This window comes from Loxodonta africana, chromosome 27, assembly GCF_030014295.1.
Source record: "Loxodonta africana isolate mLoxAfr1 chromosome 27, mLoxAfr1.hap2, whole genome shotgun sequence".
Lineage (NCBI taxonomy): Eukaryota > Metazoa > Chordata > Mammalia > Proboscidea > Elephantidae > Loxodonta > Loxodonta africana.
This window is the reverse complement of record NC_087368.1, coordinates 30,983,583-31,005,711: the sequence shown is the minus strand read 5'-3', so window position 1 is coordinate 31,005,711 and position 22,129 is coordinate 30,983,583. Positions and strand designations below refer to the sequence as shown.

General features: G+C 37.9%; 1 protein-coding gene across 1 annotated transcript in view; it reads right to left on the bottom strand.

Moving 5' to 3' along the window:
• Positions 1-22,129, bottom strand: part of STT3B (STT3 oligosaccharyltransferase complex catalytic subunit B) — a 101,627-nt gene that overhangs the window by 21,817 nt on the left and 57,681 nt on the right. The window contains exons 4-6 of the mRNA XM_010595536.3: positions 21,525-21,590; positions 20,515-20,614; positions 1,826-1,924 (exon numbers count right to left, since the gene is read on the bottom strand). Coding sequence (XP_010593838.2) covers positions 1,826-1,924; positions 20,515-20,614; positions 21,525-21,590 — 265 coding nt within the window. The remainder of the gene's footprint in view (positions 1-1,825; positions 1,925-20,514; positions 20,615-21,524; positions 21,591-22,129) is intronic.

The following is a 22,129-nucleotide window of genomic DNA, read 5'->3' as shown; positions in this document are numbered from 1 at the left end:
CATATCAAACACTAACCGTTCCACCTAGCCAAGATTTCCTTTGTCAAATGTGACAGCTGAGCAGCGTAATACACCCAAACAATTCTGCTACACGTTTCTCCCCAAATGATCAGCCTCTCCACACACGCCATCTATACTACCACTGACCACCAGGCAAAAAAATCCCATTTGAAGGCCTGAAGCCTCTAATCAGCACGTTGAATTCCAGCCTCTCCCCATATTTTAGTCACATGTTTAATGGTGGAAAAGTAATAAGGACATCATCAGAAAAAACTCCTAAGATTTGCTTTTCCAAAGGATGAAAGTGCCTTGATTGGAAAATCCTGATATACGGGCACTGCTTACAATGGAGTGACACGATGTGATCTTAATTATACAATTAGACAAGAAATATTCTAAATTAGCACAAAGAGTGAGTGCTAAGATACCCAAAATTAACGCAGTAACAGGGAAAAGTATGTAATCGTCAAATGCAAGAAACACGATAAAAGCACTAGGGGTAAACCTTTAAACAAAGGGGATAACCTAACCCATATCTGGACTAACGATTAAAGAAAAAAAATTTTTTTTTAATATTAAGAGTTCTTAAAAATTCATTTTAGAATGTCTAAGTAAATACTGGACACCCCGGTGGCATAGTGGTTAAGCGCTACGGCTGCTAACTAAAGGGTCAGCAGTTTGAATCTGCCAGGTGCTCCTTGGAAACTCTGTGGGGCAGTTCTACTCTGTCCCATAGGGTCGCTAGGAGTCAGAATCGACTCGACGGCACTGGGTTTGGGTTTTTTTTTTAAGTAAATATTATCAAAGATTTAGATTTTAGGAAATATAACACATATTCACTAAAAAGTCAGGTGACTGTGTACTTGCATAAATATGGCTTTACATTTGCTCTAGGGGACTGTATACTCAAAACCGAATACACATTTCTCTCTGTTTCAAAGTACTACTTGGAAAACTTATATCAAATCAGAAACGTAAATAAAAGTATTTTATAGATTTTAAAATGCTATATACCAGTAGGAGCCCTGGTGGCACAGTGCTTGAGAGCTACAGCTGCTAACCAAAGGCTGGCAGTTCAAATCCACCAGCGGCTCCTTGGAAACCCTATGGGGCAGTTCTACTGTCATATAGGGTTGCTATGGATCAGAATTTTTTTTTTTTTATGTAACAGTAAGGTGAAGTTCTTTAACTTTAGAGGGATGTTTCACGCTCCACTGAGAAACTAATAATAAAAGTTACGGAACTCATGCATAAAGTTACATATACCCACACTTATAAAATGCCATACGTGAAACAACCACCCACAGCCTTGTATGAGTCAGGAGCTCAGGGTGGGAGATGACAACGTTGCATTCACAGGTCTCCCGTTATCTCGCCAATTCTGGCCCAGATTAACAGCAGCAAAGTACTGCTTACATGGAGGAGAAGTATAAAAAATGACTGTATAATCAATATAAAAGCCATTAATTAAAATTAGTACCTATAGATAGAATATCATTTCAGAGAGATGTCAGAGACATACAAATTAAATGCTCCATCTAAATTCAGTGAAATGGAAGCTCAGTGGTACAGCTTAAATTTTGTTTCTACAAAACAAACGTCAGTTACTTAGTGTTTGCAAATAGCATGGATTATGCAAAAAGAAATGTTTTTACCTTTTTAAAAACAACAGTGGCTGAGTATATACACACTTTGGAACACAGAAATTCTCAATAAAATTCTGTAGGATATTCATATTTTAAAACACCTTCATTCCCTCGGAGGATCGGCCAGTCACACATTCACACATCCTTTATAAGAAGGAGAATGAGTGTTTTTTTCCTACCTGCCGCTGCCATGTGTTCACTTGTTCTGATTGGCTGGAATCCCACAAAGGGTATCTGCATGGATAATATTAAACCCACAATGTAGAAAGTGCTATATGCTATGAAGACAAAATAGGAAACAAGGACAATTTACTACTACCATTAAGTATTCAAGATGTAACTGTGTACATGAATATTTTTAACAAAATTTTAGCCAAATTAGACTAGAATATTGAAGTGACTGTTCTATCTGATACATATTTGATGGTGAATCCTACATCCTAAATCATGAAGATCCTGTCAGTTAAAAAATATTATTTTAACGATTCTGCAGGACATCCTTTGCTTTCCTTCTCTTCCAAACGGAATTAAGTTCTGTTTCAATCTACCACGAGCGGTCACTGCTGTGACCCACCAAGCCATGGCACCTACACATGAAATAAACAAATATCATTCCCACCAGCACTAACCCAAAATAGTCACGCACTAATGAATTCTTACCACTGTCAGAATACACGATTAACTGCTCTTTTCCAAAAAGCTCTCTAGTATTTCACACCCTTTTTATAGTCTCATTTTATACTCTTTGCATGGTGCTACTTATGAGTAAAATAATTAAAACATCATATGTCCAGTAAGATTCTTGTGATTAAAGAAGAAAAGCGGTGCACCGACATCAAGCCATAAAACAGACCAGTTACTGAATTCAGACGCTAATAAAGGAAACCTGTTTGCTCTTGGCACTCAGTACACTACCATATTCTCAGCTGATGTCCATCCCAACGTATAGGCAAATTGGTGAGGGGTTACAATTTGCACAGTAACAGTTTCTGGAACTGTTTTATATTAATTCTTCACAGATCACTACTAGGAAGTCAACAGCATTCGGAATTGTAATTAAAAATTTATCAGAAATGAAGATAAAGCCCTCTGAAATAAGTTAATGTGAAAATTATTCAATTTATCAAGTTTATTCACATCATTTTATGAAGCATATTCAATATTTAGCTGTTGGCAAATAAGCTAATCTACTAACAACAAAGACTGGCGGAATATTTAGGAACAGCAAAATGTTGTACCATATTAATAATACACTTCTCCCGTTCGCCCGAGTTAAGAAAAGAATGTTCATTTGCTTTTAAAAGAGACTTCATCTACAGAAGGTAAATTATGGGCTACTACTTTAATGTTAAGTTGCTTTCCAAGTTGACTGACAAGAGGTGACTAAAGACTGTTAGGAAAATCACAGGAAGCTCGAGTAAATTTAACAAAAAAGACCAATGTATGTGAATAAGTTTCCAAAGACCTCAAGCTAAGGGAGAAAATGGCTATCTAGGAGACTGCAGAAGTCATCCATCCAATAATGTACTTTCCAGACACATTCCCATTGGAATGGAACACTCTCAGTGAGGTAGGAGAACCCAAATACAGTCAAAGTTAAGTAAGTAATAATTACTAAGTCAGAGTGGAAGCTCTGGTAGTGTAGTGGTTAAGAGCTACAGCTGCTAACCACAAGGTTGGCAGTTAGAATCCACCAGGAGCCGCTCGGAAATCCTATGGGGTAGTTCTACTCTGTCCTATAGGGTCACTTTGAGTTGGAACTGACTCGAAGGCAATGTTTTTACTTTTTTTTTTTTTAATGTCAGAGGGTACTCAGTGACATGATTTGAATTGTCAACCAATTTGGTTGACAGGTCTCCTGCTATCGATATATTTTTCTTACAAATCAGACTTATGCTGAAGCCCTGACAAAAGAGAATCACTGAGGTAGAATCAGGAAAAAAAAAAAAAAAAGGAACAAGGTCAGTATGTGAATTTCAACAACTACTTAACAGCAAAAAGCTTCAGTTTTCTCACAACACGATGAGGGGTTTGGACCAGGAGATCTATCTGTAAGATCCCTCCTGACGTTAAGCTAAGGTTCTATCATCAATAGGCATTTTAGTCCCCCAGACCTGGAAAGATCAAGTCCCAGACAAATATGACCACACAGAAACACAACCAGAAAGGTCAAGCTTGAGAAAATCTCATGTCATTTAGGAGGTTTTATCACAGCCCCAGTGGTTAAGTGCTCAAGTGCTACCAGCAGGGCTGCAGGAGAAAGATGTGGCGGTCTGCTTCTATAAATATAAACCCTACGGGGCAGTTATACTCTGTCCTATAGGGCCGCTATGAGTTGGAATCGACTGGATGGCAAGGGGATTATAGCTAAGTTTACTTACCCTAAAACACCACAGTCACCTCTGAGGTTGGATTTCTCTTTCTTATAAACACAAATGAAGGCAGGCCTCAATATGGACTGAACATGATTTGAATATGATCAATGATGGAGCCCTGGTGGCACAGTGGTTAAGAGCTCGGCTGCTAACCAAAAGGCTGGCAGTTCGAATCCACCAGCCGATCCTTGGAAACCCTATGGGGCAGTTCTACTCTGTCCTATACGGTTGCTGTGAGTTGGAATCGACTTGATGGCAATAGGTTTGGGTTTTTTCTTTTTTTGTTTTTGGTTATAATCAATGACTAGTATATACTGAATGAAAAGGTAAGCCCTTATTTTTTGAGGTGAAAGGCGTAATATAAAATTAACCATTTGAAATTTAGTGGCATTTGTTGTGCACCTTTATCGAGGTACAAAACATTTTCATCAGCCCCAAGGAAAACCCTCTACCCATTAAGTAATTGCTCCCCATTCTCCCCTCCCCCCAGCCCCTGGCAACCGCCAATCTGCATTCTGTCTCTATGGATTACTGGTTTGTTTTTAATTGCTAGGTAAAACACGTTTACTGTTAAAAAAAAATATATATATATAGTAAAAAGTGAACGTCTCCATCCTTTACACTTTCTTCCCTCTAAACCACATTCTCCAGCAATAATCACTGGAAGCCACACACACATTCGTATTCATTCGTTATGCATGACCATGTAAAAGTTTCAGCAACCACCTCCTTGGTAACTATAGGTGAAGTTTCTTCTTAGCCATTTGTTCAAGTCCATTTCCAGGAATATTCAAAAAAGACAAGCCTGACAGGTAATAGTCTGGATTCAGCAGTTTTACTCAACTTCACAGAGACTTTCATTGTCATCAGTAAAGTGTACACCATGACACTTTTTACTTCAAGGACATACAAATGCTGGAGGATGAGTTCAAGGAAAAGGAACCCAATCTCAGGAAATAAACACAGCAAAAGGTCAAGTGGCACTTTAATCTGTATTACTTTGTAAACCTAGGTTAATGTCAAAAAAAGCGGAACTAACAGAAACAACCAAGTTGTCAAAATATTTTACCTTTGAAATGTCCTCTATCCAAATTAGTCTCACTTATACCAAAGAGACAAATCCGGCAAATGTGATATTTGCAATAATCCAAAGATAACCATCTTCTTTTAGAGAACTGGATCTATGTTTTCCCTATTTTTACTTGTATTTTTTGGCTCATTGATTCCAAGATGTTTACATAAGGTGATTACATGTTCTATCTCACTGCATCCTTTAAGAGATAGGTTAGTATTTCCATTACCAAGTTCAGGATTGCCTGCCAGGTAACATCAAATGTCAAACACCACAAACTCACTTTGCTTAATACTGCCCTTCTCTTGAGTTTTTAAAATCACACATATATTTCAATTCAAAGCCCATTTTAAAATCCACATGTTTTAGAAAATAAAAAATAAGAATTAGATATACTTGAGTAGAAAAAAAGTGACGTAACTCTCAATGCTTAATATAAACCCAAATCTCTGCTGCAAAATGAAAACGTGTTTTTTCTGAACTTTATAGTACAGCATTTAATAGTGTGTTTAAAATTACCTCATTAGTTTATTCATTCAAATAATAACTGTATGTTGGTTATGGTCAAGACATTCTAAAAATAGGAAACCCTTTTTAAGACCAATCCTACCCTTTGAGAGCTAGATAGCTAGTTGGGAAAATCAGAGATGTACACAAACCCCAAAACCAAACCCAGTGCCGTTGAGTCAATTCCGACTCACAGTGACCTTATAGGACAGAGCAGAACTGCCCCTTAGAGTTTCCAAGGAGCGCCTGGCGGATTCGAACTGCTGACCCTTGGGTTAGCAGCTGTAGCACTTAACCACTACACTAACAGGGTTTCCAATATGTACACAAATGGCCCAAATATATAACACGGTAAGCGGAACGGTTGGTACACCTCTCTAACATTCTCAGAAAGCCTCAACACCACGAACCCATAGCTAGGGATCACTCTCCCCACCAACGTGCCTGCTTATGACGTCTCTAGGAACCCTGACCAAAGTACTACCTACATCTATCACAACTTCCTAGTCATCTATGTTAAGCTACTTTCCTTACACTTTAAGCCAAAAGAATAAAGGCGTTCCATCAAAGTTGGAGTTGTAAGAAAATGCACACCACCAGCAATGTCATAAATCATTTATTACATCAGGAACACGTTACCACACTGCCATCCTGTGGAAGCACAGTTGCTGGCATTCACTGCTGCGGATCAAACTTCTGGTGTGTTGGAGAAGTTCCAGAAAATTTACCATTAGAAAGACATAAACAAAGGTCTATTGTTCTGTTTAGAGAAGTCTTGGTGCTACAGTGGTTAAGTGCTCGGCTGCTAACTGAAAGGTTGGCAGTTCAAACTCACCAGCCGCTCTGTGGGAGAAAGATGTGGCAGTCTGCTTCCATCAAGATTTAGAGCCTTGGAAACCCCATGGGGCAAGTTCTGCTCTATCTCATAGGGTCACTAGGAGTCAGAATCAACTCAACGACAGTGGGTTTGGGTGGCCTGTTCTGTTTAATTCTTTTTAACCCAAGAAAATCTCTTTGATTCGGGACAAACAGTATTAATGCCTTTTAAATACAGCGTTTTCAAAGTGCTTTATTTATACTCAAGTATGAGGTGGGGCAAGATTGGTGCAGAGTAGAAATAAACCACTGCCCTTGCCTTAATGTACTCAACTGAGTACCTAAAAAATAAAAGGCACTGAAAGGTCTAAATCAAGTTCCACTGAAATTTCACGTTTGGGAAAAGCTCCTGCTATTTCTCAAACTAAAAACTTTATGTATCTTCTCCTGGATGAAGCATTACAACTTATGCTGACAGTGCTCTATACTTTCTCCCAAAGAAAACAGTATTAACCAACAGAAACACAGCAGGAAGGTACTTTCAAATAACTCTCAGAATATTTATGATGTATATTCAAAGGCGAACATTCTCCAATTTATAAAAAGAAAGGTTAGATACACCTGTATCTACTTAGATTTTAGGTGTCATCTGTAATTTCTATTGAAGAAAAGAGCCTTTTTACGAGATAAAGACTTCTGAAGATTTCCTATTACAGGTAATTCAGCCTCCAATGTAGAGGAAAAAATTCATTATGTAAACGGCTTATTATTAACCGGCTATGAAAAGGTAAGACAGCTAGATAACTGCCCTTGAGTCGACTCATGGCAGCCTTGACCACAACAGAACGAAACACTGCCGGGTCCCGTGTCATCCTCAGGATCACAGCATGGCTAAGAAAACAGGCATTAAAAATAGCTGTGCTGCATTTTCACAGAGATAACACACGTTATACGTTTTCATCAACCAAAAACACTAGCATAGCACACTTACGTAAACACCTCAGGGAGGAGGGCGTGGTTGGCAAAGAAAAGTATCACATGGGTCTTATCTGTGTAAAAATATGGTAACTGCAACCAATTCTACTTTATTTTTAAAGAATATGATTAGCAGCTTGTAAGAACTTAGAAGCTTTTGATTACTGAGGAGATTTACTACGTTATGAACACTTTTGACGACTGTGAACCCTGGTAAACAAGCCGGGTGAAGAACTGTAAGGAGCTTAACACACAATTAACTTTTTTCTTTCCCCTGAAAGAACTGCTTCTTCTGGATCAGCAGAAATATGTGGTTAAGTTAAAAGGCATAATTATAAGAAAAACTTCTTTTCCAAGGATGCGGCTCATAGTAAACTCTGTAGGGAATGAGTCACTAAAATTGATTTTTTTACAAGCTTGAGTTGTATAAGCAGCAAGAATAACTTGCTCAAAATACCTGAGTAGAAAGACACTCACAATCACAACATTCTAACATGGAAAATACATCTTGTGTTGATACCTAAAATGAACTAAAACAAAACGAAAAAACATTAGATAATGCTTCTCAGTACCTTTTGGAACTAATTAGCAAAACTAATATGTCAAAAAGCAGTAATAGAACTAACACCAGCAAACTTAATTCACTCATAAACTAAGAGTAAAACAAGCACAAAAAACATGGAATCACAAATCACATACCGACTAAAACAGCACAGGATTTGTTTAGGTCCTTCTTCACACATCCTTCCCCTAATGTCAGTGACCATTGCAGGCAGGCTTCTGAATTCAGTTACCTAATACCACTAGGAATCCACTAACTTCTACACAAAAGCAAAGTTTCTGAACTACGAAACAGGTACAGTTCTCAGTAAGAACAGACCCTTAAAGAAAATCTCTCTCAGGTCTATTCTTCTAGATAAGGAGCCTAAATGAGTCATCACGTCTGTTTAGTTTGTAGAAGGGAGTGGAGCGTAGCGGCGCAGTCGCTGCCAACCCAAAGGTTGGTGGTTCAAGCCCACCAGCTGCTCCACGGGAGAAGGATGTGGAAGTCTGCTTCCATGGAGATTACAGCCCAGCCTGGAAAACCCCATCGGGCACTTCTACTCTGTCCTAAAGGGTTGCCAGGAGTCGGAACTGAGTTCACAGCAACCTTTTTTTTTTTTTTAAGTTTGTAGAACATTAAGATTCTTTGTTACTGTTTACTGATAAAACCTTTCTGACCAAGCCAATGATTTCTGCTAAATCACAGGTTGGAGACCCTTGCTCTAAATACCCTGGGTCTTAATGCAGGCAGCTCCCACAAGAGCAGCCCTTTGCCGACTAAATAAGCCATTAACAGTATAGGTGGCAGAAACAACAGCATCTTTCCTTCAAGTACTCACCTGAAGTAAAAATTTTCCCTCTAAAATATCCACTGACAAAGCTGTAAAGGGGATCCTTAGCATTATAAACCAGTCTAAGGAACTCCTCCGTCCCCAATAACTACCTTCAATGCCTATTATAGGATACTCATTCGGAAAATTCACTTTATATGATCAATAGGACAACTACTGTCTAAATGATCTTGTGGGGTAACTACCATAGTCCCATTTGCCTGTCTGCTCTTGGCCTGTGTCTCCTGAAGGTACAATAAGTAGGAAAGGCAAAACAATGAACTCAATATAGAACATCGCTGATAAATTTAACATTCTAGGTAAAGTAATAGGAAACTCGTAGTTCAGTGTTATATGTACTTGTTCCATTCCTGCAGATAATGTATTTCGTCTTTGGGCTCTAAGGGTCATCTCCTGTTTGGTGTGTTCAATTGCCTCATATGCATGTGAAAGCCAGACAATGAATAAGGAAGCCTGAAGAAGAACTGATGCCTTTGAATTGCGGGTGTTGGTGAAGAATACTGACTCTACCATGGACTGCCAGAAGAACAAACAAATCTGTCCTGGAAGAAGTACAGCCAGAGTGTTCCTCAGAGGCAACAATGGCGAGACTTTGTCTCACATACTCTGGACATGTTATCAAGAGGGACAAGTCCCTGGAGAAGGACATCATGTTTGGTAGAACAGAGGGTCAGCGAAAAAGAGGAAGACCCTCAACAAGATGGACTGATACAGCGGCTGCAAAAAATGGGCTCAAGCACAACAACAACTGTTACGATGGCGCAGGACCAGGCGGTGTTTCGTTCAACTGTTGTACACAGGGTCACTATGAGTTGGAGCTGACTCGATGGCTCCTAACAAGGTTGTTTACTATATTCTTTAAAAAACAGTTATTTAAAAATCAACAAAAAGCTGCAGTTAACAAGTCTGAAAGATGTTCTATCACAAGTGTCATCACATAAGGCAAAGGTACCTTGATATTTAGCATTTCTATTCCATAAACTTAATAGCAACTTTAAAGACATTTCTGCAGTTAAAAACACAGCAACTTTTATACTGCTGTGAGCTCACTTACAGCTCTAATCTGAGAAAAAACAATTCTATTCTATGTTTAACCATGACTTTTTCATAGTTGAGCTCTCACTGACCTGTTGAAAAATGCAGGTAACTTTAATTTCGGGGGTAAATTACTCTGTAAGCAGCAGCAGTTATGTGGAAGCCCAGAAAACATTCCTTCTCTTCGACTTTATCAATTAACCCAATGCCCCTACCTCAGTAAGATGCTGCTTGTCTTGTCTTGGTTATTTCACAATAATCCTAGCCCCTCTTCCCAGAATACAGACTGCCCAAGGCCTGGAATGGGCCATGTTATAAAAGTGGTAAGTACTAACACAGATAATAAAGACCCAACCACATAAATAATACTTAGCTTTACCTATTAAAGGAGTACCTGGGCGGTGCAATGGCCAAAGTGCTCAACTGCTGATTGAAAGGCTGGTGGTTCGCACCCACCCAGAGGCACCCCACTAGTTTGGTAGCTAACATGTAGCTTATGTTATTATTGTTGTGTGCCACTGAGTAGATTCTGACTCATCGCGACCCTATAAGACAGAGCAGAACCGACCCACCCGTAGGTTTCCTAGGCTGTAATCTTTATGGGAACAGATCACCAGCTCTTTTCTCCCACGGAGCTGGCTGGGTAGGTTTGAACCACTGACCTTTCGGTTAGCAGCTGAGCACTTAATTGTTGTGCTACCAGGGCTCCTTGTGGTAATAAACTTCATGGGAACATATGGGAGTTATTTCTGATCTGAAGCCCCCAAAATTAAGTCCTTTCTAATGTTTTTCAAGCAACACTACTCAAAACAAAGAGCATAATTCTATATTTAAAAAAAATAAAATGTGGTAGTATTCTTCCCTGCTTAGACAGTTACTAGATTTTATTTTTTAAAAAACTGTTAAAATGATATAGAAAAAACCTTTGAAAACCAGAACCTGTGTAGGGCAGAAACCTGTCAGAGAAGGAAAACTCAAATATTTTCTACTAACACGAGCAACTGAAAAGTCCTAAGACTGAACCCTGTCAAAGGAGGAAAACTTGGCAAGACCTGGAAAACCAAGGCTGTTCCAGCAAGTTCCAGCCCTCACAGGTTTCACTGCATTCAAAAACTGTAATATATTTGGAAGCAAAGAGGTATGAAACAGTATATGATTATGTACCTATTTTTGTGTGTATGCAGAAATTTATGGATGCCACCTCAATCCTAAATGGGTAAGGATTAAGAGATTAACAGATGACATCTAAAATTGAAAAAAAGAAATAAAAGTGTAAAGTACATTAAACCAAACCAAAGCCCATTGCCGTTGAGTCAATTCAACTCATAGCGATCCTCCAGGACAGAGAACTGCCCCATGGGTTTCCAAGGAGTGGCCGGCAGATTCAAACTGCCAACCTTTTGTTAGCAGCCAAGCTCTTAACCACTGCGCCATCCATGCTCCATAAAGTACATTAGTGGTTAAAAAACAAAAAGAACTAGAAGAAACAATTTAAAAACGGAAAGTGGTTGCTTCTGGGAAAAAGAATTTAAAGAGTAACTAAGAAAAAAGAGGAGGAAAGCACTGCTGATTTTGTCATACTAAAGCCTTGTGGTAATATTTGACTTTTCAATTATATACATTATCTGAAATTAAATTTTAAAATTATAACTAAAAATAGCATATCAATCTATTTATTAGAAGTTATGTTTTAATTGCTTTCTTGTACTTTACAACACACCAATGTTATTTCTACGCTGTATTTTACACAATAAAAAAAATCGTAATCAGACCTAGAAAGAGATTGAATCTATAATCAAAAAATATCCTAACAAAGAAAAGTCTGAGACCAGATAGCTTCACTGTGGAATTCTACAAAAATAAAGAAAGAAAGAAAAATTAACCCTAATCCTTCACAAACTCTTTCAAGAAAAATAGAAGAGGGACTACTTCCTAAACTCGTTGTATAAGGCCAGCATTACCCTAATAGCGCAGCCAGATATAGAAACCACAAGAAAACTGCAGACCAATAATATCCTTCATGAGTACAGATACAAAAATCCTCAACAAAACACTAGCAGACTGAATCTGACAGCATATTAAAAGGATTATATACCACGATCAAATGGGATTTATCTCAGGAATGCAAGAGGTGCCTCAACATAAGAAAATCAATTTAATTAACACCGCAGAAGAAAAAAGAAACATGATCATCTCAATTGATGCAGAAAAGCAACCTGACAAAACCCAACGTTCTTTCACGACAAAAACACTCAACAAGCTTGGACAGAAGGGAAATTCCTGAACACGACAAAGGGCGCTTATGAAAAACCCACAGCTAACGTCACACTCAATGGCGAACGACTGAAAGCTTTACCCCCAAGATCTGCAACAAGACAAGGATGCTGGCTTTCACCACTGCTATTCAAACTGTACTGGAAGTTCTAGACAGGGCAATTATGGAAGAAGAGAAACAAGAGGCATCCAAATTGGAAAGGAAGAAGTAAAACCATCCTTCTTCACAGATGGCAGGATGCTATATATAGGAAATCCCAAAGAACATGTAAGAAAGCTACTCGAGCTAATAAACAAATTCAGTAAAGATGCAGGGTGCAATATCCACAAATAAAAATCACTGCTGAGGTGTCAATACTAGCCACAGTGACCTACAGAAAAAGAACAACGAAGTGAGAGAACAACGAAGTGAGAGAATGCACGCTTCCTGATTTAAAGACTTACTACCCAGCCCGGTGCCGTCGATAAAGACTTACTACAAAAAGTAATAGTAATCAAAATACTGTGGTACTGGCATAAACACAGACCAATGGAATAGACTTCAAAGTCCTGAAATAAACCCAAACATCTATGGCTAAAAGATTTTCAACAAGGGTGCCAAGTCTATTCAATGGGGAAAGAATAGTCTTTTTAACAAATGGTGCTGGAACAAAGGAATTTCCACATGCAAAAGAAGTTAGAACCCATACCACATAAAAAATCAACTCAAAATGGATCAACAACCTACATGTAAGAGCTAAAACCATGAAACTTTTAGACGGAAACATTGGGTAAGTCTTCACGTGCTTGGATTTGGCTGTGGATTCTTAGATATGACACTAAAAGCACCAGCAACAAAAGGAACAACAGATAAACTGGACTACGTCAAAATTTAAACTTGTGCATCAAAGGACATTATCAAGAAAAGTGACAAGATGACCTACAGGATGAGAGAAATATTTGCAAATCACACATTTGATATAGGTTTAATACCCAGAATATACAAAGAAATCCCTCAGCTCAACAAGAGAAAGACAAACAACCCAATCAAAAAAAGGAACAAAAGACTCGAACAGCCGTTTTTCCAAAGAGCTACAAATGGCCAACGAGCACCTAAGAAGATGCTCGAAATCATTAGTCATTAGGAAAGTGCAAATCAAAATTGCAATGCACCAATTCACACCCTCTTAGGACAGCTATTATCAGAAAAAATGGAAAAAACAAGTGTTGGCAAGGATGTGGAGAAACTGGAACCCTTTCTGCACTTGCTGGTGGGAATGTAAAATGGGGCAGCGGCTGTGGAAAAGTCCGCAGTCCTTCAGAAAGTTAAACACGGAACTCTGATATCACCCAATAATCCCACTCCTAGGTGTGTACCCAGAAGAACTGAAAGTGGGAACTCCATGAGGAGAGTGGAGACCCCCTAATTTTTACAGCGCTTGGCCATAGTAAGGAAAACTAGGGCAAGTAAGGTCCAATTGTCCTTTACTCTAGTTATGTGATAGAAAAACCAGCACAACAAGTTTCGCTGCTGGTTAATAAATAAGGGTACCTAAGTAAAACAACGGTAACCCTACCCTGGTGGCGTAGTGGTTAAGAGCTATGGCTGGTAACAAAAAGGTCAGCAATTTAAATCCACTAGGCGCTTCCTGGAAACCTTACAGGGCAGTTCTGCTCTGTCCTACAGGGTTGCTTTGAGTCGGAATTGACTTGATGGCAAAGGGTTTTTCAGTAAAACAAAGAAGGAAATGCTCCATGATGCATGTTATCTGGTTTAAGTTAAAGGTATTATCCTGGTATTATCTTATAACCACCTTGTGACTATGACTCAGGACTGCATGATCATGGGTCAACCCCAGCCACCACATAGCCAGGTTATTAAAACCCCAGAACCAATCCTGTAACTGTTTTAACCTGTATTATGTACGTATCCTAGTCTTGGTCCTCTCCCTGCTTCTGTACCCCATCTACGACAGCGATGAACTGACCTGGTACCAACCATGACCTCACGATGATTTTCTTTGTCCTCTATAGTATATAACAGACACCATGACCATGATTCCTCCAGCCTCTGTACTGGATACATGCTGATGATCTCTCTCATTCAAATGATTGCCTTTGTCTTGGCTTAGTAAAAATCTCTTTTGATTAAATTTGAGTTTGGAGTCTTTTTCCCCTACGACAAACTCAAACAGTGCTTGTACACCAGTGTTCACTGCAGAATTATTCACAACAGCCAAAAGGTAGAAACAACCCAAATGTCCATCAACGGACAAATGGATAAGCAAATTGTAGGATATACATATAATGATTATTCAGCCACAAAGAGAAATGAAGTTCTTATACATGCTATGACACAGATGAACCTTGAAAACATTATGCTAAGTGAAATAAGTAAGACACAAAAGGACAAACACTGTATGATTCCATTTACGTGAAATATCTAGAACAGGCAAACCGATCGAGACAGAGAGCAGACCAGAGGTTGCCAGGGGCTCTGAGAGGGGACGAGAGGAAGTTACTGCTCACTGGGTGCAGAGTCTGGGATGACAAAAAAGTTCTGGAACGAGACAGTGGTGAAGGCTGAACAACTTGATGAATGTAATTAACGCCCCCGAATTGTACACTTAGAAATGGTTAAAACGGCAAATTTTATGTTACATATAATTTACCACAATAAAATTAAAAATTGTTGTTGTTAGTTGCCACTGAGTAGATTCCAACTCATGGCAAATAGCTGTAGCAAAATTTATTTTCCATCCAAAAAAGGGAATAATCCCGCACTTACATTAGGGTTTTATCCCCTTAGTCCTTATAAAAACCCCTTCTCAGCCTCTGGAACCCTTTCTACTCTTCTGGCTATTTTCAGAACTTTAACGCCAACAGAAGCAAACACTTAAATAGCACTCTGTGTTTGCCCTATTGTAAGTACCTATCATGACAGTAAGTCACTTATCCTCATAACTGACTCCGCAAGGTAGGAACTATTATTATCTCTGTTAGACCCATGAGGACCTTAAGGCATAAAGAAATTAGTTTTCTCAAAGTTACAAAGTTAGTAAGTGACCCGGCCAGAAATCGAATCCTGGTAGTTTGGCTCTGGAGCCTGTTTTCTGAATAGCTATGTTATATAAATAAACAAATAAAAGCAAACCAAAACCATTGTCTTCAAGTCAATTCCAAGTCAGAGCAACCCTACAGAAGAGAGTAGAACTTCCCCTTAGGGTTGCCAAGGAGCATCGGGTGGATTCGAACTGCTGACCTTTTGGTTAGCAGCCAAATGCTTAACCACTGTGCCCCCAGAGCTCCATCTGCGCTAGGACACCTCTCATTTGTGGTTACGGCATCACAAAACCTCTGGAAATCTGTTTCCATACGATTTTCTCCTCTCAAGATCAAAATCATCTCCAAAATTTTCAGGACACGGTTAGCTGGGAAGCCTAACTAGACTTTCAAAGTCCTGAAACTGGTTTTCACAAACTTCCTCCTGTTTCCATTTTGTTCATATGCAATAAAACTGATTACACTGCATAATATAAGTATTGGTCTGAACCCATCAGCAATCTGCTTCTGTGAAGATTTACAGCCTTGGAAACCTAAGGGGCAGTTCTACTCTGTTCCACAGCGGCGCTATGCATCGGAATCAACTTGACAGCAAAAGGTTTGTGTGTTTTTTGTTTGTTTGTTCTAGAGGCAGGCCATTTTTGTTAGTCTTTGTATCCTAACGGCTAGTACAAAACTTAGTATCTATTAGACAAAATAAATTCTAGAGCTTTCAGCTCTTGTATCGTGGCATTACTGTAGGCAATATTTTTAAGTTTGTTATTTAAGGTTAACCAACTTTAGATATGTTCTGCTGACAGCTGCCAGGTATAAATATGACTGTGGTTGCTTTTTTTTTTAATTCATCCAACAGTAGAATTATGTTTTCTATATTCACAAGATACACAATCCCAGAATAATTTCTATGAAACGACAATATGTGTTATGCCTGGAATATTTTATTCTTTTTATGATGGTTACAAGCAAATATTACCATAAAAAAATACATTCTAGATAACATAAAAACAATTCTTTTACTCTTGACTCAAATTAATTCATGAAAAAAATGTAGATAATACCATAAACAAGCTGTTTTGCTACATTTGAAAATCATCCATCAACACAAGAAACTAGTATTTCTTCCCTCTTCTTAAACTAATATTCAAATTCAGTGAATGCAGCCCTTATAAGCCCTGAAAGTTAAAATTCACGTCTATAAGCTGAAAACCAGTTACTAGATTTTATTTTTTAAAAAACTACTAAAATCATATGCCGCAAAACCTGTCAAAAGGAGGACATTCATTCCTTGTGAATTTAAAACATGCTTGTACTAAATCTGGAAAGCAAAGTACATTAAAAAAAAAAAAAAAACCCAATGGTAAGTAAACCTTATTGTTCTGCTCTTTATTAACATTTTCCTATATCATCAAATATTCAAAAAGATCACATTTAATAGCTACATAGTGTTTTATGACATGGCAACAATAGAATTTAAGCAATTATTTCCTTATTGGGCATTTGTTTTTACAATTAAAAAATAACGCCACAGTGAACATCCCTAAATCTTTCCATGTTTAACAATTTCTTTGTAACATATTATAAAAAACAAAAACCAAAAGGTAGGCAGCTGGAATCCACCAGCCACTCCTTAGGAATCCTATCAGGCAGTTCTACCCTGTCCTGTAGGGTCAATATGAGTCAGAATCGAATCAACAGCAATGGGTTTGGTCTTGAGTTTTTTTTTTTTTTAAATGACATAAAGGCAGAGTGTGATCATTTTCAACTTGTATCAAATGAGAAAAGTTAAATCATTTTACATCTCATCAGAGTTATGTAATAATTCCTACAAACCAGTCTTTCTGTAAATGCAAAATAAGATTTGGGTGTTCTTGTTAAAACATTATTTATAACTTAACTTGGTACAATTCACTTCCTAATAGTAAAACTCAACAAGTCCTGTACATACCTTTACAAAATATTTCAATTTATACTCCCCCCCAAATTTCATGCAGCAGAGAGGCCCCCCACCTCAGTTTTCCTCGAACCCTCTCGCACTCCCATGCCACTCCTCTCCTTCCACGACACCCACATGGCCTTCTGTGTGCCCTCGCGCCACGTGTGAACCAAATGATGCTTCTCTCTGGCTGAAGAGCCAGGTCTAAGGAAATACGGAAATATGTATTCAAAGGGAAAGCCATTTTCATGGTTATTTCAAATAATTCGTGTAATGTGGTTTGTGGAATACAGCCATACTTAGGGTTCATACAATTTTCTGCGAGATTACCACTTAGAAATCCTATTCCTTCATCTAACTATTTCTGCTTAAGGGGAGGGATGATTACAAAGGACGCTATGGGCTAAAAGCAATGGACAATTGTAAAAACACTTTATGGTGCCTTCCATGTTTCTCAGAGCCATTAAGTGAAATCTAACTTAAACCCTGATACACTGAAGATGGACGAGAAACACTGGCTCTATGCCACCATTTTCTATAAATGCTATAAAAACCCAAACCCACTGCCATCGAGTCAATTCCGACTCATAGTGATCCTATAGGACAGAGTAGAACTGCCCCATAGAGTTACCAAGGAGGGCCTGGTAGATGTGAACTGCCAACCTTTTGGTTAGCAGCCATAGCACATAACCATTAGGCCACCAGGGTTTCCAAATGCTATAAAACAGCATAAAAATCAGCAAAAACACTCCTAGTGTTATCCAGGTAGAGAGAGAGATCAAAGCGAACAGGAGCACCTACAACACCCTAAGCCATCTTGTTCTTCTCCCTTCAGAAAAGAAGAAACACTTCCAGAGTCAACCAAAGCAGCACTAGTTTCATGCTACTCTACAGTGCCTGCGGAAAGCCTAGTCACCAGATCCAAGGCTCCTTCTCACTTCTCCTCCTTCAGACCTTGGTGCTAACATTCAAAGGGACTTGGACACTGCTTGCGTTTGAAATTTTTATATTGAAATATTTTCATTTGATCTCTTTGACAATGTATTTATCTGGCTACTTTTGACTTCTTTGGGTTTTCTTCCTCTTAATTTATGGGCATTTAACAAAAATCTTCTTCCCACTCTATCCCCATGACCATTTAATTTCCAGGACCCCAATTTTTTAAAACAAACTTTTAGTTCCTCTCCTGTAAGCATTTTACTTTTTAAAAATATTTTTATGCTCTTAAAGAAAAAATCCGAGAATTATAGTTTAAAATCTATCATTCATTTTTCTAGGTTCCAATTACTGCTTATAGTTTTTCAGCTTAGAGTGCTACCACAGGTTATCACGTTGCAACAGTAATGTATTAATTTATACGGGAGACAGCAACACACTGGCTTTGAGCATCATGGGCTCTGGAGCGAAAACTTCTCAATTCAGACCTCAGCTCCATTACTGGCTACGTGGTCTGGAACAAATTATTGTGTCTTCACCTGTTTTGTCTGTAAGATGAGGACAGTAACAGTACCTACCCTCACAGTGCAGTTCCGAAGAGTACTCGCATAATGTAATGTAAATTAATGTAAAGAACTTGGAACAGTTTGCAGTGCTTATCAAGAACTTGGAAATCCTGGTGGCGTAGTGGTTAAGTGCTACAGCTGCTGACCAAAAGGTGAGCAGTTTGAAGCTGCCAGGCGCTCCTTGGAAACTCTATGGGGCAGTTCTACTCTGTCCTGTAGGGTCGCTAGGAGTCAAAATCGACTCGACGGCAACGGATTTTATTAAGAACTTGACATATGTTACTATTACTGTTTCAAGGGTGATTGCTAAAATGGTTATAAATGTAACCAATACGTGGCTTCATTTTTTATTTTTAATTGAAGACATAATTCATGTTCACACTCTAATTCATAAATTCACTGTAAAAGTCACTATTTTAAAATATACATTCCAGTGGTTTCTAGCATACTGAAAACAATGTGCAACCATCACTACTATCTAATACCAAAAACATCTCATCAATGCAAACAGTGACCCTGAATCCATAAGCAGTCACTTTCTACTCCCCTCTTTTCCAATCCTCTCCAAGTCCCTGGCAACCACTAACCTACTTGCTTCCTCTGTGGATTTGCCTATTTTTATCGTCTCACATAAAGAGAATCATAATCTGTGGCCTTCTGAGTCTGCTTTCTTTCACGTACCATAATGTTTTCAAGATTCATCCCTGTTGTAGCATGTTATCAGTATTTCATTCCTTTTTTACGGCTGAATGGCTATACCACATTTTGTTTATTCATTCATCAGTTGATGGACATTGGGTGGTCTTCACTCTTTAGCTATTACGAATAACGCTGCTATGAACATTCATGTACAAGTTTTTGTGTGAACATATATTTTCAGTTCTCTTGGAGCAAATTAGGAGTGGAATCGCTGGATAACATGGGTAGGTGAGGAACTGCCAAACTGTCAGTCAAAGCTACTATCTTTTTAAAGATGAATTTCTAATCGATTAAGTAGGCCTTATCTTTGTGCCACTGCTGTTCAACAACGTTTTTTTATGGAATTGGAATACAGGCAGTCTCGGGTTACATACGAGATCCATTCCTAGGTCAGTCTTAAAGTCGAATTTATAAGTAACTCGGAACAGGTACATACGGTTCTTATTTAGTGTCAGTTAAAGGTCTGTCTTAGTATGTGGTATGTATCTTACCTTTCTATGCATATGAAACACTTAAACACTTCCAAACTGTGTAACATCTTCATAAGCATCACAAAGCAGTGGTTGTGTTTGTTATTATGAACCACTGTACTCAACTCAAATTTTAATGTAATAGGCTTTATGGCAGTCCATTCTTAAGTGCCAGTTGTTAGTAAGTTGGACATTGGTAGCCCGGGTACTGCCTGTATTTTCCTAAGACTGTTGTTTTCAGATCACAATTTCTCTCTGATTAATTCAACAGAAGAGCCTATCTCTATTATAGAAAATGAGTTAATCCATCACTAAACATCTTATTCGGAAGATATGTTTTAAAACCTGCAGAAAAAATAAAAGCTTTCTAAAGAAAATAGACAATCTATTTGTATATTATACAAAATAGGGCTTTCAAAAGTTTGTCAAAATGTTTACTTTGAGAATGCTCAATCTCTTGTGGTCATTAATCTGAATTGGAATAATGTGTGATATAAAAGATGTCAATGATTTTCATGCTAAAAGTGCCTATTTCCAAAAATAAAATGGCTGACAAATATTACACCTAGCCTCATTTCTACACTAACAAAACAAAAACTCAAGGAAAAGCTGGTAACAGAGCACTTAATGTAAAAATGCCTAAGCTTCCTTATTAATATAAAAAGCAAGACAAAGACAATCATTTTTACTTTTTCATGCCAACAAAAACATCTTTTCAATGAAAAGAATGTACATGTGACACCTCTCAGAGGTTTGAAAAGCCAAATCACTCACCTATGTAGACTCTTTTGCTGTACCTCTGCATCAGTAACAGCACAAACACATGCAGTGGGATGAGGTTGATGATAAACACGTAACCACCCCAAGCAGAGACCTATGAGGGAGGAAACGCTTAGTTTGTATTTTTAGCTTTTAAAATAGATAAAATTACTTGTCATGACAATCTAAACATGTAATGAGCAAATACAGAACACTAAGATTTTTAGCAGTTTTAAGAAATGCTTAAATATAAACCTTATAAAACTTCTTAACAGCCTATTCTAATTTTTACTGACGATTAAGTAAGAAATAGCATGATCCCAACAAATCCAACATTTTTCTACATAGACTGGAGAAAACTTTTCAAATTAGATCAGGTTTAATAAGAACGTTGAAAATACTATAATCTGCGAACTGACAAGCAAGAAGACTCTCACAAAGAGTTTTATGACTTTAAAGCAAAGATGCTTTAAAGTCCTCATAACAAAGGGTACTATTCAGGTATAAACGGTTTCCTACAACATATTACAAAGCAAGATCCAATTTTAATGTTTAGTCTATACCACAAAGTTAGACTAATTCTATTTAATCAGAATAATCAAGAATGTTCTGGTCTAAGTTAGTAAAAGTTTATAATGAGAATGTTCACTTTTAGCCAACAGAATTAATGTTTTTAGTGTATTTAAAAATAGGCAATAAGGTCTTGTCAAGAACAAAGTTCTTGAATGTGCTCTGGCAGTTGAAGTTTGAAATAACCGTTTGTACCAGTAATCACCTCAGGGTCCCACAGCCTGACTTCACTGACGTGCCTGCTACTGGCATAGAGACACTGTGGGTGGATGACGAGCTGCCTTGTATCTTTCCTGCCTTATTGCTTTGTAGGCTTTTAAGTCACCCAAAATTAAAATCCTAAAGATTTCACGAGAAAGGAAGTGGAGAACAAGCCCTGGATGAGAAAGAAGAGGAACCGGTCCAACTGCCAACGACCCGTCAGGCCTCACGTAGTCTCAAATACGAAATCTTACCATGTAGAAATATGATAAGCAGCAGCACACTGTCCAAAAAACCGACCCAGTTTTTACAGATTTTACCTAAAAACAAAAATAAAGCAACTGAGATGAATGTTTATAAATGCTCCTGCTGAATTTAAAAAAGTTAAATGTTTAGCAAATTTGAGTTATAAAAAGCCAAGTCTTATTTTAAAACATGCACTCAAGTGTTATTTAAATTCACTTACTATATATATATAAAACACAGGTCAGGGGTCTGGCATTTTTTATTCTTTTTTTCTCATGTAGTTTTCAGTAAAAACAATCATCTTAATAGCAACAATTTTTTTAAATTACATTTTCTATCTTAAAATGATTATTATCAACCAAATGAAACCTTAACTAAAGAATTTCCAGAATTTTCACTGACTTGCTACAGTTACTCCGAAACAATTTTTGTACATCCTATTTTAACTGCCGTCTTTGGAAGGCTCATTGTCCAGAGGCTCCTATGGGTGAAACTTCCACAGAAAGCAATAAACATCCTATTACACATTTGTTCAGCAAATCTGCGTTTGCATATGGTTGGTTAGACACGGTACCTTTACATATTTTTTCCATTTGAATGTGATTACATACAA